The sequence below is a fragment of the Coregonus lavaretus genome (genome assembly GCF_964263955.1).
Source record: "Coregonus lavaretus genome assembly, chromosome: 28".
NCBI lineage: Eukaryota > Metazoa > Chordata > Actinopteri > Salmoniformes > Salmonidae > Coregonus > Coregonus lavaretus.
The window spans coordinates 820,041-837,799 of NC_140015.1; the positions used below are offsets into that span (position 1 = coordinate 820,041).

General features: G+C 40.5%; 1 protein-coding gene across 1 annotated transcript in view; it reads left to right on the forward strand.

Annotated features, from left to right (window-relative positions):
• Window positions 1–2,597: 2,597 nt before the first annotated feature.
• LOC311104336 (nucleoside diphosphate kinase-like) overlaps window positions 2,598–17,759 on the forward strand; it is a 45,740-nt gene continuing 30,578 nt past the window's right edge. Inside the window, exon 1 of the mRNA XM_084146149.1 lies at window positions 2,598–2,845. Coding sequence (XP_084002275.1) covers window positions 2,686–2,845 — 160 coding nt within the window. The 5' untranslated portion in view covers window positions 2,598–2,685. The remainder of the gene's footprint in view (window positions 2,846–17,759) is intronic.

Below are 17,759 nucleotides of genomic sequence, written 5' to 3' on the forward strand. Positions count from 1 at the left end.
TCTTTGACGAAAGCAAAGTTTGAAGAACACATTTATTATTTCAATTAAAAATCATTATTTCTAACCTTGTCAATGACTACATTTCCTATGCATTTTGCTATATTTCCTATTCAAACTCATTTCATGTATGTTTTCATGGAAAACAAGGACATTTCTAAGTGACCCCAAACTTTTGAATGGTAGTGTGTATATATAATATATATATGGGGGATTGGAAATGATGCAGACAATTACATTGATGGAAGCTACAATCTATCAGCAATATTAAAGCTGATCTACCCCCCTAAAAAAAAAATATTATGATATGCACTGTGGATAAATGGTTTCCTGTAGGTGTGTTTGTGCCTGTGTGTGTGTGTGCCCCTCCCATGACATGCTTTGCTTGTTCATGGTCACAACAACTGAATAGAGTTCAGTTTGGTTAGGATTCATTGGAATGGGAATGCTTAGCCTCAGCTCTGCAAACACTGTACTTGGAGAAGGGAATGGGGATTGTTCTGGGTTATTCTTTTAAATCCAGTGTGACCGTGACCCTAGACTTTGCCTTTTTACTTGCTCCAATTTTGGCTTCTCTTTCAGGTAAATGACCCACTCTTTGTTTGTTGACGTGATGTTATGTGTTTGTTTAGCTTCCAAAGGGGTGGGGATGGGACCCAAGTACAATTTAATAATTTTACCTCCTGAGTTCTGCTCCCTGCACTTCCCAACAGTTTGGTGGAACTGTAGGCCTACAGGTCTAGGTGAAGGCCGAATTCTAGTGTAGTTAATTTAAACAAAAGATTACTTTCTTAAATAGTATTTTTATAGCTATTATTATTTTAACCATGATGATAATGAAACTAGTATTATAATAACCTTTGTTTTGTCTTCTTTTGGGACTAAATTGCCCTTTAATCTTAATCTAGAGTCTGAATCCAACCCTTAGTGTTATTCAAAACCAGGCAAAATTAGGCAATGTTATTGTATTTTTGTTTTTTATTCATCCAAGTTAGTGTTAGAAATAAAAATCCAGCAGCAGTTGAGGATGTAGGCCTATGGCATGCACCTTCAATGGGTAACTTTAAATAGGCCTTCATGTACAGTGCATTCGGAAAGTATTCAGACCTCTCGACTTTTTCCACATTTTGTTACATTACAGCCTTATTCTAAAATGGATTACATTGTTTATTTCCCTCATCAATCTGCACACAATACCCCATAATGACAAAGCAAAAACAAGTTTTTAGTCATTTTTGCAAATGTTTTAAAATTAAATAAAAACATATCACATTTACATAAGTATTCAGACCCTTTACTCAGTACTTTGTTGAAGCACCTTTGGCAGGCAGCGATTACAGGCTTGAGTCTTCTTGGGTATGACGCTACAAGCTTGGCACACCTGTATTTGGGGAGTTTCTCCTATTCTTCTCTGCAGATCCTCTCAAGCCCTGTCAGGTTGGATGGGGAGCGTCGCTGCACAGCTATTTTCAGGTCTCTCCAGAGATCTTCGATCGGGTTCAAGTCCGGGCTCTGGCTGGGTCACTCAAGGACATTGAGAGACTTGTCCCGAAGCCACTCCTGCGTTGTCTTGGCTGTGTGCTTAGGGTCGTTGTCCTGTTGTAAGGTGAACCTACACCACAGTCTGAGGTCCTGAGCGCTCTGGAGCAGGTTTTTATCAAGGATCTCTCTGTACTTTGCTTTGTTCATCTTTCCCTCGATTCTGACTAGTCTCCCAGTCCCTGCCGCTGAAAAACATCCCCACAGCCTGAAGCTGCCGCCACCATGCTTCACCATATGGATGGTGCCAGGTTTCCTCCAGACGTGACGCTTGGCATTCAGGCCAAAGAGTTCAATCTTGGTTTCATCAGACCAGAGAATCTTGTTTCATTGTCTGAGAGTCCTTTAGGTGCCTTTTGGCAAACTCCAAGCGGGGCTTTTACTGAGGAGTGCCTTCCGTCTGGCCACTCTACCATAAAGGCCTCATTGGTGGAGTGCTGCAGAGATGGTTGTCCTTCTGGAAGATTCTCCCATCAACACAGAGGAACTCTGGAGCTCTGTCAAAGTGACCACTGGGATCTTGGTCACCTCCCTGACCAAGGCCCTTCTCCCCCAATTGCTCAGTTTGGCCGGGCTGACAGCTCTAGGAAGAGGTTCGAAACTAATTCCATTTAAGAATGATGGAGGCCACTGTGTTCTTGGGGACCTTAAATGCTGCAGACATTTTTTGATACCCTTCCCCAGATCTGTGCCTCGACACAATCCTGTCTCTGAGCTGAATACTTATGTAAATAAGCTATTTCTGTTTTTTATTTTTAATACATTTGCAGACATTTCTAAAAACCTGTTTTCACTTTGTCATTATGGGGTATTGGGTGTAGATAGATTTTTAAATATCACATTACATTTCAGAATAAGGCTGTAACGGAACAAAATGTGGAAAAAGTCAAGGGGTCTGAATACTTTCCGAATGCACTGTATGTGGGCCTACACTTACCAGGGGCCAGGCACACTGAAAAACCAACAGATGTTGGTCGTGCCACTGTAGACCTACAACCAGCGTATTTGGGGTTAAACATGTACCTTAGTTTACCTTACGGGGGTGGGACTCGTGATTTTCTTTAAAGGGAACACTACTGGCTGTGCTGAACTACAATCTTACAGGTAGATAAGTTGAAGATAAGTCTACTATAACTTTGGTTTGTTGAAATGATGGTTCTATTTCAAAGGTGTGCGCTGAAAAACCTTATCCTGCCGAGTCCGTACTGTTGGGGTCGGGGAGTTCTACCAGCGAGTAAAAGTTATATCACTGAGTTCGCATTTTGCCTCCTGCTTGGGCATCGACGCACTGGATACAGTACCATTACAGGTTAGTAGCCTATTTAGACTATACCATTGTAAGTACTCTAGGCTATCATATTATAGTATTGTACATGTTGGCTATTCAGATGTTTTTGTTAAGCTTGCACAGAGAAGTGATTAACACTCGGCGCACCGAAATTCCATTACTACTAGAATGGCCATAATGTTCATTCTGACCATTTGATCTTTCAATTGTGTAAAATTCCATAATAAATAAAAATATGTTGCAAAATGAATGCATTTATTATTTTAAAAAGGTGATAAGAAACCTCAGGACATAAAATGTAAATTGTAATCAGTCAGAAAATGTATTGATTGATCCCGAAGCGCATAAACTGTAAATTCTAAAATGACTATAGTGTATTTTCTGACTGTAAGACAACAGTTGCCTGCCCAGCTAATGGACCATCCAAACTACACCTAAACTATATTGAAACTAATTTTACACAAATAATAGATGTGGCCTAAAGACAAAAATGGACAATAGTCTGATATCAATTGTCAAATTGACTGATGACCAGCTCATTGTGCATTGACAAAGAAGGGAACAGAGTTTACCAAACAGCACATTTTCAAATAATCCTCTAGAGGTCCATGCAGGCCAGAAGTTTTGATTGCTATACCCTATCGGAAAGAGTAGATTCAAATTTAAAATTAACCTAGTCTTGCCAAAATTATAAAAATAATTGTGCGGATGGGCTCATTTTGAAAATACTGGTGACAATCAGCTATAGCCATTTGTGAAAAATATCCTTTATATTTTATTCTGTTGTATTCCATTATATTCTTACTGTAAAATATATACTGTATGTGTTGATGAGGGCAGAGCAGGGGAATATAAGCATGTAATGTCTGCTAAAGTTGATTTCATGATGCAACCATATAGCCTCAGCTACTAAGCACAGATAGGCCTAAAATAAAACTTTTGAAATTGTCATAGTATCATGTTTTTATGACCTTCCTCAATTACATTTTTATGGATTTCTTTGTGATTGTGTATGTTAAATTGATTTATTAGACTGGTGGTTATTGGTGCTGGTGGTACTGGCTATTCTACTGTTAAATATGCATATAGTCATTTTGACGCTTTGAGGTAAAAATCATCAGAATGTGTTTGTCTTTTATTATATTTATCCCAAAGTTCTGCTAGAGTGTAAAATACACACATTTAGGAAAAGTCACATATTCACATATTAATCAATTCAGGCTATTTAAAAATAAGAATTCCCATCTCATAGACTGTCAGTCTTTGCATCCATAGCTCTGCCTATGAATTTTAGTGATTACTTCCCAAGCCCCATCTTAACCTACCAAACAAAGTGGCTGGGTCTGGTTATTGGAATGGCAGATTGTGGCTTTAAAGATAGCCTATATTGGAGACTAGATCGTCTGTAAAATAGTTAGGCTACATAGGCCTATACCTGCTGTGCTTGGATGTTGGTTATCAGACTTTCAGTATGAGCTTGTTCGTGCACCCCTCTCCCATACTAGTGTCCCAGAGTGGATACAACTTCAAATAATGTCTTCCTGAACTCAATTGTCTTAACAAGAAGGTCTTGAGGCTGAATGAATGTAATGGCCTCCTGGTGAATTACACCCTTTAAAAAGCATAACAGCCTCTCCCTCCCCTATGGAGACGCTGGCTGCATTTCATGACAGAAGGTTGTGCCACCTCTTCTGCCCTTGTTTACTCCCTTTCACAGATCTGATACTAGATCATGTAGTACCAATATGGTGGAAAATAGGACTTCTTCCCACACCTATGCAGTTGTCTCAAAGGGGTGTGAATGAAGGTTGGTGGCAAGGGAGACACTTTTTGGAATTAAATGCTGCCTGAGTGTCACAGGTGGGATGTGAACCCTGAATCCTGTATTCACCAGAAACCATTAGGCCAAGAGGAAATTCCCTCTTGGGCCAAGGGTGACACTGATTTTAAAGCCCTGTTTATACCTGTGCTAACATGGGTCCTTTGTCTTGATTAGGGTTGCAAAATCCCTGGAACTTTAAATAAATTCCCTGCTTTTCCCCGAAATCCCGGTTGGAGGATTCCTGAAATCAAACACAGTAAAATCGCAAGAGTTAATTAAACTCCTATGGAGTCAAATGTAACACTATTTTGGGGTTTATATGGTCCCACCCCCATTTTGTGATATACAGTAGGGAGAACAAGTATTTGATACACTGCCGATTTTGCAGGTTTTCCTACTTACAAAGCATGTAGAGGTCTGTAATTTTTATCATAGGTACACTTCAACTGTGAGAGACGGAATCCAGAAAATCACATTGTATGATTTTTAAGTAATTAATTTGCATTTTATTGCATGACATAAGTATTAGATACATCAGAAAAGCAGAACTTAATATTTGTTACAGAAACCTTTGTTTGCAATTACAGAGATCATACGTTTCCTGTATGGTCATTGGCAAACTTCAGACGGGCCTGGACATGTACTGGCTTGAGCAGGGGGACCTTGCGTGCGCTGCAGGATTTTAATCCATGACGGCGTAGTGTGTTACTAATGGTTTTCTTTGAGACTGTGGTCCCAGCTCTCTTCAGGTCATTGACCAGGTCCTGCCGTGTAGTTCTGGGCTGATCCCTCACCTTCCTCATGATCATTGATGCCCCACGAGGTGAGATCTTGCATGGAGCCCCAGACTGAGGGTGATTGACCGTCATCTTGAACTTCTTCCATTTTCTAATAATTGCGCCAACAGTTGTTGCCTTCTCACCAAGCTGCTTGCCTATTGTCCTGTAGCCCATCCCAGCCTTGTGCAGGTCTACAATTGTATCCCTGATGTCCTTACACAGCTCTCTGGTCTTGGCCATTGTGGAGAGGTTGGAGTCTGTTTGATTGAGTGTGTGGACAGGTGTCTTTTATACAGGTAACGAGTTCAAACAGGTGCAGTTAATACAGGTAATGAGTGGAGAACAGGAGGGCTTCTTAAAGAAAAACTAACAGGTCTGTGAGAGCTGGAATTCTTACTGGTTGGTAGGTGATCAAATACTTATGTCATGCAATAAAATGCTAAATTAATTACTTAAAAATCATACAATGTGATTTTCTGGATTCCGTCTCTCACAGTTGAAGTGTACCTATGATAAAACTTACAGACCTCTACCTGCTTTGTAAGTAGGAAAACCTGCAAAATCGGCAGTGTATCAAATACTTGTTCTCCCCACTGTAACTACTCTGGTCATGGTGTTGATCATTTGGGAGTTAAAACGACACTAAATAAAGTAAATATCGAACTCTGTGTTACAGAATCCCCCTGCTGAGGGCGCAACAGGGCACGGTATCACTGTTTGTGTGAGCATTTGTTTATTTGCTTTCTGGAGCCTCGCTGTCTGACTCTCACCCATCCTCACCCCTTCTCCCCCTCACATGAGAGATTAATATCTCCTCCACCCCTTGGCTTCAGCCAATCGGACAATAGCCATGTGTCTCAACCCTGTGCACACTCTAGCCATGCAGTCTCTCCAGGCCCTGATTGGCATGCTCTCGAAGGGAGTAAATATTGCCTGTAGCTGAACGGTATTATTCCAGTCTGTGAGTGTGGGTAGACATAATCCTTGAACCTGCAAGAACCCTAACCTTATTGATGAATCAGCAATACATAAATTGGCTTAATTATTTATTTACTAACTAACTAAATAATAACACAGAATACAAACACACACACGGTATAGGTTATTGATTACTAACGTAATACAATGAAAACAGGTCCCTAGTGGACTGGACTAACAATAGCATGACTGCGTGGTTAGGAGAAGGTGGGGTCAGAGTGGAAGGGAGAGACAGAGATTCAAACTATCGTTATTACATTTTGGAAACTACGCTCACAGTAATCATAATACTTAGCACCCTAACCACCGCTCATTCGGATAAGAAATGCAGTCTGCTTGGTCTGAGGTGACTTTCTTCAGGAAGGGTTTTATACTTGAGTAGAAAAGGGGGCATTTCATCATGTTTGTGCTCATCTGGGCGTGGCCACTGACTGAGAACAAGTCAATATGGAAAACAATAATCTCATCTAGAATGCTAAAATCACATTGTTATCTTCACAAAAGTATTATTATACTTAATCATTCGTTTGATACAACAATTAGATATAACCCTCATAACTGGGAAGTGTACACCCCCAGAGATACAGTTGTGTTTTTCCACCGTCTTTAATGACATCACAACATAGTAACGAATTCGACATGATTGTTCTTTAAGTCCCCACCAACCATTTCCCACATTATTTGTGTAGAAATATTGTTTCATTATCCACTTTTGGATGTTGGAGTTTTGGCAGGAAGAATCTCTGTGTTAACAAAGGCGTCCTTTCTCCCAATACTTCATGGCAAGGAAGAGAAAGTCTGCACGGTATTTGTGACCAGTTGTTAAGTTATAAAACTGGCCAACTCCCCCCCCCCCCCCCCCCCCCCCCCCCGTGGGAGAGAGAGAGGGTCCTTCGATCCACTGTCAGGACATTCATAACAATCTCTAAGTGAGTTTCAGAGATTGTCAGAATACGAATGTCATCTGTTACTAGCAAATTATTGATATTAAGAACCTTTAGCACTTTTCTTGGAGCTTGAATGTTTTCATTGCTTTACTGGGAAGATTATATATTCTAACACCCTTGGGATAATGTACATTTGCTGAAGCATTATGACAACTCAGCGACACAATGGTAGGGATTAACTGAGCTGAGCTTGGGTCATTGATAAGTCATTGTCTCAACACAGCCTTATAATGCTGTGAAAGGATCCAGGAACCCAAATGATTTAGGTGGATCCCATCCTCCTTATAAAACGAGCTTTGTTTCCAGAAGGTATCAAAATTGTCATTAAATGTTACACCCACAGAGCTGCAATAGTCTCGTAGCCAGTTATGGAGGGCTAAAAGTCTGCTGAAACGTTCAATGACACGATTTAGGGAGGGCAGAGGGACAGATATTATGGGGTGTTTGTTGGTGTCAAGTAGTGAACCAATCAGTTATTTAAAATCAATTTGCAGCTGTTCTGCAATGCCCTTCATATTGTCATTGAATCCCACATGAACTATGATAGACTCAATTTCCTGATGCTGGTTTAGAATGTTTGGGAGCAGCTTATTGATCTGTCCTCGTGCTCCTGGATAGCACAAAGTTTTTGCCCCAGGGACTGAGGCATTTCTCACCATTGAACTGCCCAATATAACTGCAGGAGAAGGGCATGGAGAAATCCGCCCATTCCTACCCCTCACACAATTCTGTGCCCCCACGAAAATCTAATTAGCATTTTTTTTAAATCCCCATACAAATCCGTCAGTTTAAGCTAGAGATATCTATTATATTTTTGCATTGGATGTGTCTCAATCCACCGCATCCGCCTATGTCGCATTTCCGCATCTGCGGTGAAAGGTGACAGAGCTAGAGCAGTGTTTGTCCTACCATGAGATTTCCCAAAAATCTGTCTTCTCACAAAATCGTCTGTAGCGTACGAACGGTTTGGCCTATAAACCCTCTATGGAAAGATGAGACCCTCACGAGCACGATGGTGTTCTCCGTTTTGGGACTCGTCTGAAGTCGGTACAGCCGATCTGCCAACTTCTGTCTGTAGCGTCCGAACAGTTTGGGCTACACTAATATGACCCCCTCAGTGCAAAGGTGAGACTCTCATGAACACTACATGTCGGTTGTTTTTCTCTAGGACGCCGTCAGGCCTAGCAAGACTCGTCTGAATGTCCCCCGGTACCAGTTGAAAAAATTAATGGAAGTACAGGTATACAGGATATGGAGATTGTGCAAAAATAAAGGGTTAAATACAGTGCATTAGGAAAGTATTCGGACCCCTTGACTATTTCCACATTTTGTTACGTTTCAGCCTTATTCAAATTTACATAAGTATTCAGACCCTTTACTCAGTACTTTGTTGAAGCACCTTTGGCAGCGATTACAGCCTCGAGTCTCCTTGAGTATGACGCTACAAGCTTGGCACACCTGTATTTGGGGAGTTTCTCCCATTCTTCTCTGCAGATTCTCTCAAGCTCTGTCATGTTGGATGGGAGCGTCGCTGCACAGCTATTTTCAGGTCTCTCCAGAGATGTTTGATCGGGTTAAAGTCCGGGCTCTGGCTGGGCCACTCAAGGACATTCAGAGACTTGTACCGAAGCCACTCATGCGTTGTATTTTACTTGTTGTATATTTGTATTTGATTTTGTCTTATGAAATTGTGAAAGAGACCCTGGTCTCAATGGTGACTCCCTGCTTAAATAAAGATATAATTTAAAAATTGTTTAAATAAAAGGTACTGGCACAGACAAATAATGAAGGGAGTTCAGGTGTTTTGGTGGGAATTCAAGTATTCCATTTATTGTAAAATGTCATTTTTTACTGATAATGCACTTATATATACAAAACACCTTCCTAATATTGAGTTGCACTCCCCTTTGCCCTCAGAACAGCCTCAATTCGTCGGGTCATGGACTCCACAAGGTTTTGAAAGTGTTCCACAGGGATGCTGGCCCATATTGACTTCAACGCTTCCCACAGTTGTGTCAAGTTGGCTGGATGTATTTTGGGTGGTGGACAATTCTTGATACACATAGGAAACTGCTTGAGCGTGAAAAACCCAGCAGCGTTGCAGTTCTTGACACAAACCGGTGCACCTGGCACCTACTACCATACCCTGTTCAAAGGCACTTCAATATTTTGTCTTGCCCATTCACCCTCTGAATGGCACACATACACAATCTATGTCTCAAGGCCTAAAAATCCTTCTTTAACCTGCCTCCTCCCCTTCATCTACACTGATTTGAAGTGGATTTAACAAGTGACATCAATAAGGGATCATAGCTTTCACCTGGTCAGTCTATGTCATGGAAAGAGCAGGTGTTCCTAATGTTTTGTACACTCAGGGTACATTTTCTCAGTATATTAGGTATTTAAAAATATTTTGTGATACAATAAAGACCATTATGTTCTTCATTTGCATATTCACTGTGTGTAAAAGGGCTGCAACCACCAAAAACATTATTTGTCTAGGTCTACCTCTAATCATAAAATGTGCTGTTAGACTGCCTCATTGATTATTCGTTACTGTTGTCACATTTTCTTGCATAATTCAACAAGTGTGTCAAGAGAAGGATTGATTGATTTTATTTGTAAATTAAGAAAAAATGCATACACAGTGCCTTAGTATTCACACCCCTTGACATTTTCCACATTTTGTTGTGTTACAAAGTGGGATTAAAATGGATTTAATTGTCATTAGTTGTCAACGATCTATATAAAATACTCTGTAATGTCAAAGAAGAAGAATTCTAACATTATTTTAAAATTAAGGAAAATAAAACATAAATCTTGATTATTCAACCCTATGAGTCAATACATGTTAGAATGACCTTTGGCAACGATTACAGCTATGAGTCTTTCTGGGTAAGTCTCTAAGAGTTTTGCACACCTGGATTGTACAATATTTGCCCATTATTCTTTTTAAAATGATTCAAGTTCTGTCATCAGTTGTTGATCATTGCTAGACAGCCAATTTCAAGTCTTGCCATATATCTTCAAGCAGATTTAACTGTAACTCTGACACTCAGGGACATTCAATGTCATCTTGGAAAGCAACTCCAGCATATATTTGGCCTTGTTTTTAGTTAATTGTCCTGCTGAAAGGTGAATTTCTTTCCCAGTCTCTGTTGGAAAGCAGACTGAACCAAGTATTCCTCTAGGATTTTGCCTGTGCTTAACTCTATTCCATTTATTTTTATTTAAAAAAAACTCCCTAGTCCTTGCCGATGACAAGCATACTCATAACATGATGCAGCCACCACCATGCTTGAAAATATAAAGAGTGGTACTCCGTGATGTGTTGGATTTGCCCCAAACATAACGCTTTGTATTCAGGACAAAAAGTTAATTTCGTATATGAATTTTTTAGTAGTATTACTTTAGTGCCTTATTGCAAACAGGATGCATGTTTTAGAATATTTGTATTCTGTACAAGCTTCCTTCTTTTCACTCTGTCATTTGTTAGTATTGTGGAGTAACTACAATGTTGTTGATCAATCCTCAGTTATCTCCTATCACAGCCATTAAACTCTTTAAAAATCACGATTGGCCTCATGGTGAAATCCCTGAGCGGGTTCCTTCCTCTCTGGCAACTGAGTTAGGAAGGGCGCCTGGATCTTTGTTGTGACTGGGTGTATTCATACACCATCCAAAGTGGAATTAATAACTGCACCATGCTCAAAGGGATAGTCAATGTATGCTATTTTTTTTAATCCACCAATAGAGGTGCCCTTCTTTGCAAACCATTGGAAAACCTCCCTGGTTTTTGTGGTTGAATCTGTGCTTGAAATTCACTGCTCGACTGAGGGACCCTACAGATAATTGTATGTGTGGGGTACAGAAATGGTGTAGTCATTTAAAATTCATGTTAAACACTATTATTTCACACAGGGTGAGTCCATGCAACTTATTATGTGACTTGTTAAACACATTTTTAATCATGAACTTATTTAGGCCTGCCACAACAAAAGAGTTGAATACTTGCTGACTCAAGACATTTCAGCTTTTCATTTTTTATTAATTTGTAAACATTTCTAAAAATACAATTCCACATTATGGGGTATTGTGTGTAGATCAGGGACACATTTCATTTTAATTCAGGCTGTAACACAACAAAATGTAGAAAAAGTCAAGGGGTGTGAATATTTCCTGAAGGCACACAGTACATAGATTTTTTAAAAATGTGACCGGGATTGCACAATAAAGTCGGATTTATTTCCATTATGGTAATATTTGTTGGTATATCAATACATATACAGTTACATAGATACAGAGACATAGATACAGATACATTACAGAGATACAGAAATTAAAAATGGTTCTACTGTTCACTCATTAGCCAGCTTTTGACATTCTTTAAAACAAAGGTTATGGTCGGAATGGCTTTACTGTGGTAGTTTGTTCCACTGAACAGCGCCGGTATATAAAAATATGTTCTTACCAGATAGACTCTTATATTTAAAACACTGAATATTGGAGTCTCTGGCTCTGGAATTATGCTGGTGGACATCTCTAACAAATGCAAAATTATTTGATAGGTACCTGGTGGCTGAGTCTGTGATAATTATGTGGACTCGACCAAGTTTAATTAATACTACTATTTTCTCCACCGTTAGCCAGCTTTGCTGCTTAAAATGTTAGACCTCCAGATGAGTACGAGGGGGGAGTTTAAGTGCATTTCTTACAAGCTTGTTTTGGCTGGTCTGTAGCTTATGTTTGGGGCTGCTGGTGAACCATGATGTGCAAGCATAATCAAAGTGACACTGGACTACCGCACTTGCCCGAGTCTTTAGGGTGTCAAAGTCAAGCCATTTTGAGGTCTAGAAATGTACGTTTTTGGTTTATCTTTGTTAAACCCATAATGGCCATAGTCTCACCGGTCAGATCCCTATCCAATTCACACCCAAGAAAGCTGACTGATGTTTTTGGTGTAACCACTGAGTTGCCCACTTTGACACACTGGATACGCACCCAATTTAAAATCAACATGCCTTGCTCTATACATAATTTGCGATATCAGACATAATATCACTACAATCCGAGTGTTCATTTTCGGAAGCTGCTTTCATTTTCTAATCTAATTTGTAAAAATGTAAATGTCGAAATGAGCCCTTTTTGCGAGCCTTTGCTATTTTAAGTAGAAATTGTGAACCAATATTGAATTTTAAAAGCATGTTATATTAAACGAATTGCCCTTTTAATATAGATCACATGGAAAATTCAATAAATGGAAAATTCAATAAATCTGACTTAAAAAATTCCCTATGACTTCTACGAAGATTTTAACCCACTTAACTCCGCAATTTCTCCAAGTTTATGCCATCATTGTAAAGGCCTAATTATTTTGTTGTTTTCACAGTCATTTCTGAAGATTATAATTTATTTCATGCGATTCGTTTTAAGGTAAAAAACAACAACAACCTGTCCCTCATTGAACTGAACTTTCATTTTAATATGGTTAAACTATTCCTTCTTAAATAATTGAAAGAGAGACTCCATTTGGGCTGATCAATGACCCGCTAGCACCTCCCCCGGTAAGAGAGTTATGCCGCGTATATGTGCTAGTTGGAACTAGGAACCTCAGAGTTAAAATAAACGTAAGTTATTTGCGTAGAGCTTCCTGTTGGTTGATTCTGATACTTCCCAAGTGGGAAACTCAGGATAATCTTTCTACAACAAGTTAGCAAGTTGGGAAATGTCAGAGTTTCCTAGTTCCGACTAGCACGTGAACGCGGCTTTACACACAAGGATACTTTATTGCCATACACACGCAACAGACAGGGAATGAATGTGAGAAGGCTGTGGTTATCTGTAATACAGGAAAATAGTAGCAACGAATATATGCAATCGATACAACAGAATGGCTTGCACAGTCAGTTTGAGAGGTCAGCCCCCTAACAACGTGCCCCTTAGCAACCAATCAGGGCCCAGGTCACACAGGTCAGAGAAAGTTTGAGAGTTCGGTTTATGGTACCCCTAGAGACCCATCGGGGATGGGGAGGGGAGTGTGCAGCTTGAAAGGGTTGTCAGATGCTGATAACAGTCACCGACATTGAAAATTGAATAGTCCCATGTAGCTCAGTTGGTAGAGCATGGTGCTTGCAATGCTAGGGTTGTGGGTTTGATTCCCACTGGGGACCAGTATGAAAATGTATGCACCTGCTACTGTAAGTTGCTTTGAATAAGTGTGTCTGCCAAATGACAAAATATTTTAAAAAATGTAAGAGCTGGTTCTACTCTTTTTGGCCATTTTGTGGTGAAAAACTGAGTGGGTTGAGCATAACACGTGAATCCTGTTACCCATAGATACACAGCCTAGAAATGATTTAACAAGTTTCATTTTTTGTGAAGCTTGCATTCAATTGCACCTCAATTGCACAAAACAAGCTTCCATTCCCCCTGTTACAAAGGGATTTATGGCTGATTTAAAATGAAATCGTCAACACTATTACAAACATTTGTGGTGCTGTCACAATACCAGAATTTTGACTTCAATACCGATATCAGGTTTAGTATCCCGATACTCGATACCATCACAATGCTCTATCCCAAAACGATACCACAACAAAAAAAGCTGTATTAGCCAAAGTCACAGAATGGCACTTGATAGAGTAGGGAGAACAAGTGTTTGATACACTGCAGGTTTTCCTACTTACAAAGCATGTAGAGGTCTGCAATTTTTATCATAGGTACACTTCAACTGTGAGAGACGGAATCTAAAACAAAAATCCCGAAAATCACATTGTATGATTTTTAAGTAATTAATTTGCATTTTATTGCATGACATAAGTATTTGATCACCTACCAACCAGTAAGAATTCCGGCTCTCACAGACCTGTTAGTTTTTCTTTAAGAAGCCCTACTGTTCTCCACTCATTACCTGTATTAACTGCACCTGTTTGAACTCGTTACCTGTATAAAAGACACCTGTCCACACACTCAATCAAACAGACTACAACCTCTCCACAATGGCCAAGACCAGAGAGCTGTGTAAGGACATCAGGGATAAAATTGTAGACCTGCACAAGGCTGGGATGGGCTACAGGACAATAGGCAAGCAGCTTGGTGAGAAGGCAACAACTGTTGGCGCAATTATTCGAAAATTGAAGAAGTTCAAGATGACGGTCAATCACCCTCAGTCTGGGGCTCCATGCAAGATCTCACCTCGTGGGGCATCAATGATCATGAGGAAGGTGAGGGATCAGCCCAGAACTACACGGCAGGACCTGGTCAATGACCTGAAGAGAGCTGGGACCACAGTCTCAAAGAAAACCATTAGTAACACACTACGCCGTCATGGATTAAAATCCTGCAGCGCACGCAAGGTTCCCCTGCTCAAGCCAGCGCATGTCCAGGCCCATCTGAAATTTGCCAATGACCATCTGGATGATCCAGAGGAGGAATGGGAGAAGGTCATGTGGTCTGATGAGACAATAATAGAGCTTTTTGGTCTAAACTCCACTCGCCGTGTTTGGAGGAAGAAGAAGGATGAGTACAACCCCAAGAACACCATCCCAACCATGAAGCATGGAGGTGGAAACATCATTCTTTGGGGATGCTTTTCTGCAAAGGGGACAGGACGACTGCACCGTATTGAGGGGAGGATGGATGCGGCCATGTATCGCGAGATCTTGGCCAACAACCTCCTTCCCTCAGTAAGAGCATTGAAGATGGGTCGTGTCTGCGTCTTCCAGCATGACAACGACCCGAAACACACAGCCAGGGCAACTAAGGAGTGGCTCCGTAAGAAGCATCTCAAGGTCCTGGAGTGGCCTAGCCAGTCTCCAGACCTGAACCCAATAGAAAATCTTTGGAGGGAGCTGAAAGTCCGTATTGCCCAGCAACAGCCCCGAAGCCTGAAGGATCTGGAGAAGGTCTGTATGGAGGAGTGGGCCAAAATCCCTGCTGCAGTGTGTGCAAACCTGGTCAAGACCTACAGGAAACGTATGATCTCTGTAATTGCAAACAAAGGTTTCTGTACCAAATATTAAGTTCTGCTTTTCTGATGTATCAAATACTTATGTCATGCAATAAAATGCAAATTAATTACTTAAAAATCATACAATGTGATTTTCTGGATTTTGATGTATATTTTCTGAGACAGCCATGTATGCATTAATTAATCAATAATACAAACAATTTGACTTTCCTTTTACCAATTTAACTACATGACAACGTAAAGGTAATAATGTATTTGAAATGGTAAATCTCTATTGATAAACTGGGTAAATCAAGATGTATAGCCTATTCACAATGCAGGTGAATGCATATTATTCAATAGGAGTGTGTGCATGCGTTGAGTTATTGAGCTTGTTTTAGCTGATTTCATGGGGCTACAGATGACAAACAATCCCTTCTATTTGGAACATATTTCTATTGGCAACTGCTAGGAGAACATTTTGTTTTATTGTACTGATCAACCACGTTTGCATTAAAAGTGTGCATTGTCTCTTTAAGAAAGTAATGAGGTCAAATGATGCAAGGCACAGGTAGTCTGTTTGAAGGAGACAGGAGGCCAGGCAGAGCATACCTCGCTTCGGTTTGGCTGGCGCCTAGCCGAGTTCGGAACCGAACGAGTGTGCTCGCATACATATTGATGCAACAGTAGCTAAGATGGGGAGAGGTCTGTCCGTAAATAAAGCGCTGCTCTGCCTTCACCAATATCAGCAAGGCAGGTTCCTACAGGCCCTAGTTTTGTTGCACCTGGACTACTGCCCAGTTGTGTGGTCAGGTGCCACAAAGAGGGACTTGGAAAAATTACAACTGGCCCAGAACAGGGCAGCACGGCTGGCTCTTAAATGTACACGTAGAGCTAACATTCATAATATGCATGTCAATCTCTCATGGCTCAAAGTAGAGGAGAGATTGACTTCATCACTACTTGTTTTTGTAAGAAGTAGTGACATGTTGAATGCACCGAGCTGTCTTTTTTAATTACTAACATACAGCTCGGACACCCACACATATCCCACAAGACATGCCACCAGATGTCTCTTCACAGTCCGCAAGTCAAGAACAGACTAGGGGAGGTGCACAGTACTATATAGAGCCATGGCTACATGGAACTCTTTTCCACATCAAGTAACTCACGCAAGCAGTAAAATCAGATTTTTAAAATCGATAAAAATACACCTTATGGAACAGCGAGGACTGTGAAGAGTCACACACACAGGTACAAACACACGCATACAAACACACATAACATACACACTATACACACACGTACACCTGGATTGTGTGTTGTAGTAGAATAGTGGCCGGAGGGCACACACTTAATGTATCCTGAAATCTGTTGTAAAATGTATTTTAATGTTTAAAAATGGTATTATAATGTATATTACTGCCTTAATTTTAGCTGGACCCCAGGAAAAGTAGCTGCTGCCTTGGCTGCAGCTAATGGGGATCCATAATAAATACAAATACAAAATACTGCCTTAAAAGATCTTTGCTTGAAAAACGAGAAAAAAACACCAATAGTACTGTTTGTCCAGACGCCGTAGCCAGTATACACTTCCTCAAAATAGTCTGAATTAATTAAGTGATAATGCCCTCGAAGCCGGTGTTTGGAGGATATATTGGCACCGTATCCTCCAAACACCGGCTTCGAGGACATTATCACTTTTATACAATGGGTTACCAACATATTCAAATAATGATTTACATATTTTCATTAAAAATGTTATTTTGATGAATTTATTCATACCATTTCATCCTTCCACAAGATATAGGGTGTGTTCGTAAATTCAATCTGGAGTGCCAAAGTGCGCTCTAGGCGTTCGTGAATTCAGAGCATTGTCAGATTGTCCGCTCTTAAATTCAGAGCGTTTCGCTCTCTGAGCGCATACTGGACGCTCTGGCCGAGGAGTAGGGTTGATCCGAGCGTTCTGACCTCACAACGGCAGTCAAGCACCCAAGCTAACTAGCTAAAGTTAGTTAGCTAGCTTGCTAGCTACTTCCAGACATAAATGAGAGTACACCTCACTCTGACCATTTTACTTGCCATAGTTAGGCTATTTTCATGTTATCCAGAGCGTTGGTGACTGTAACTGCTGCTGGCAACAATTTCATTAAGCTTTTTTGCCGATGTTTACTGACACCGACTGGCTGAGAAACGCTGCCTGCCTGTCTGTCTCTTCCCGACTCCCGACACTGTTCATTACTATGGGACAGCTGGAGATCGAATTTGAATATTGAAACAATGTTGCAAATGTCGGAGAGACAGACAGCAAGGTTTATACAAATCTCCGCTGTTGAAAACTAAGTGTTTGTCTGAAAGAAATGTGAGATAATGTCTAGATGCATTTTATAGTGGAGATCAAATTTATAAATTGCCTGGCCGGGCTGATGAGACAGTGGATTGTGCAGTCAGATGGAACAAA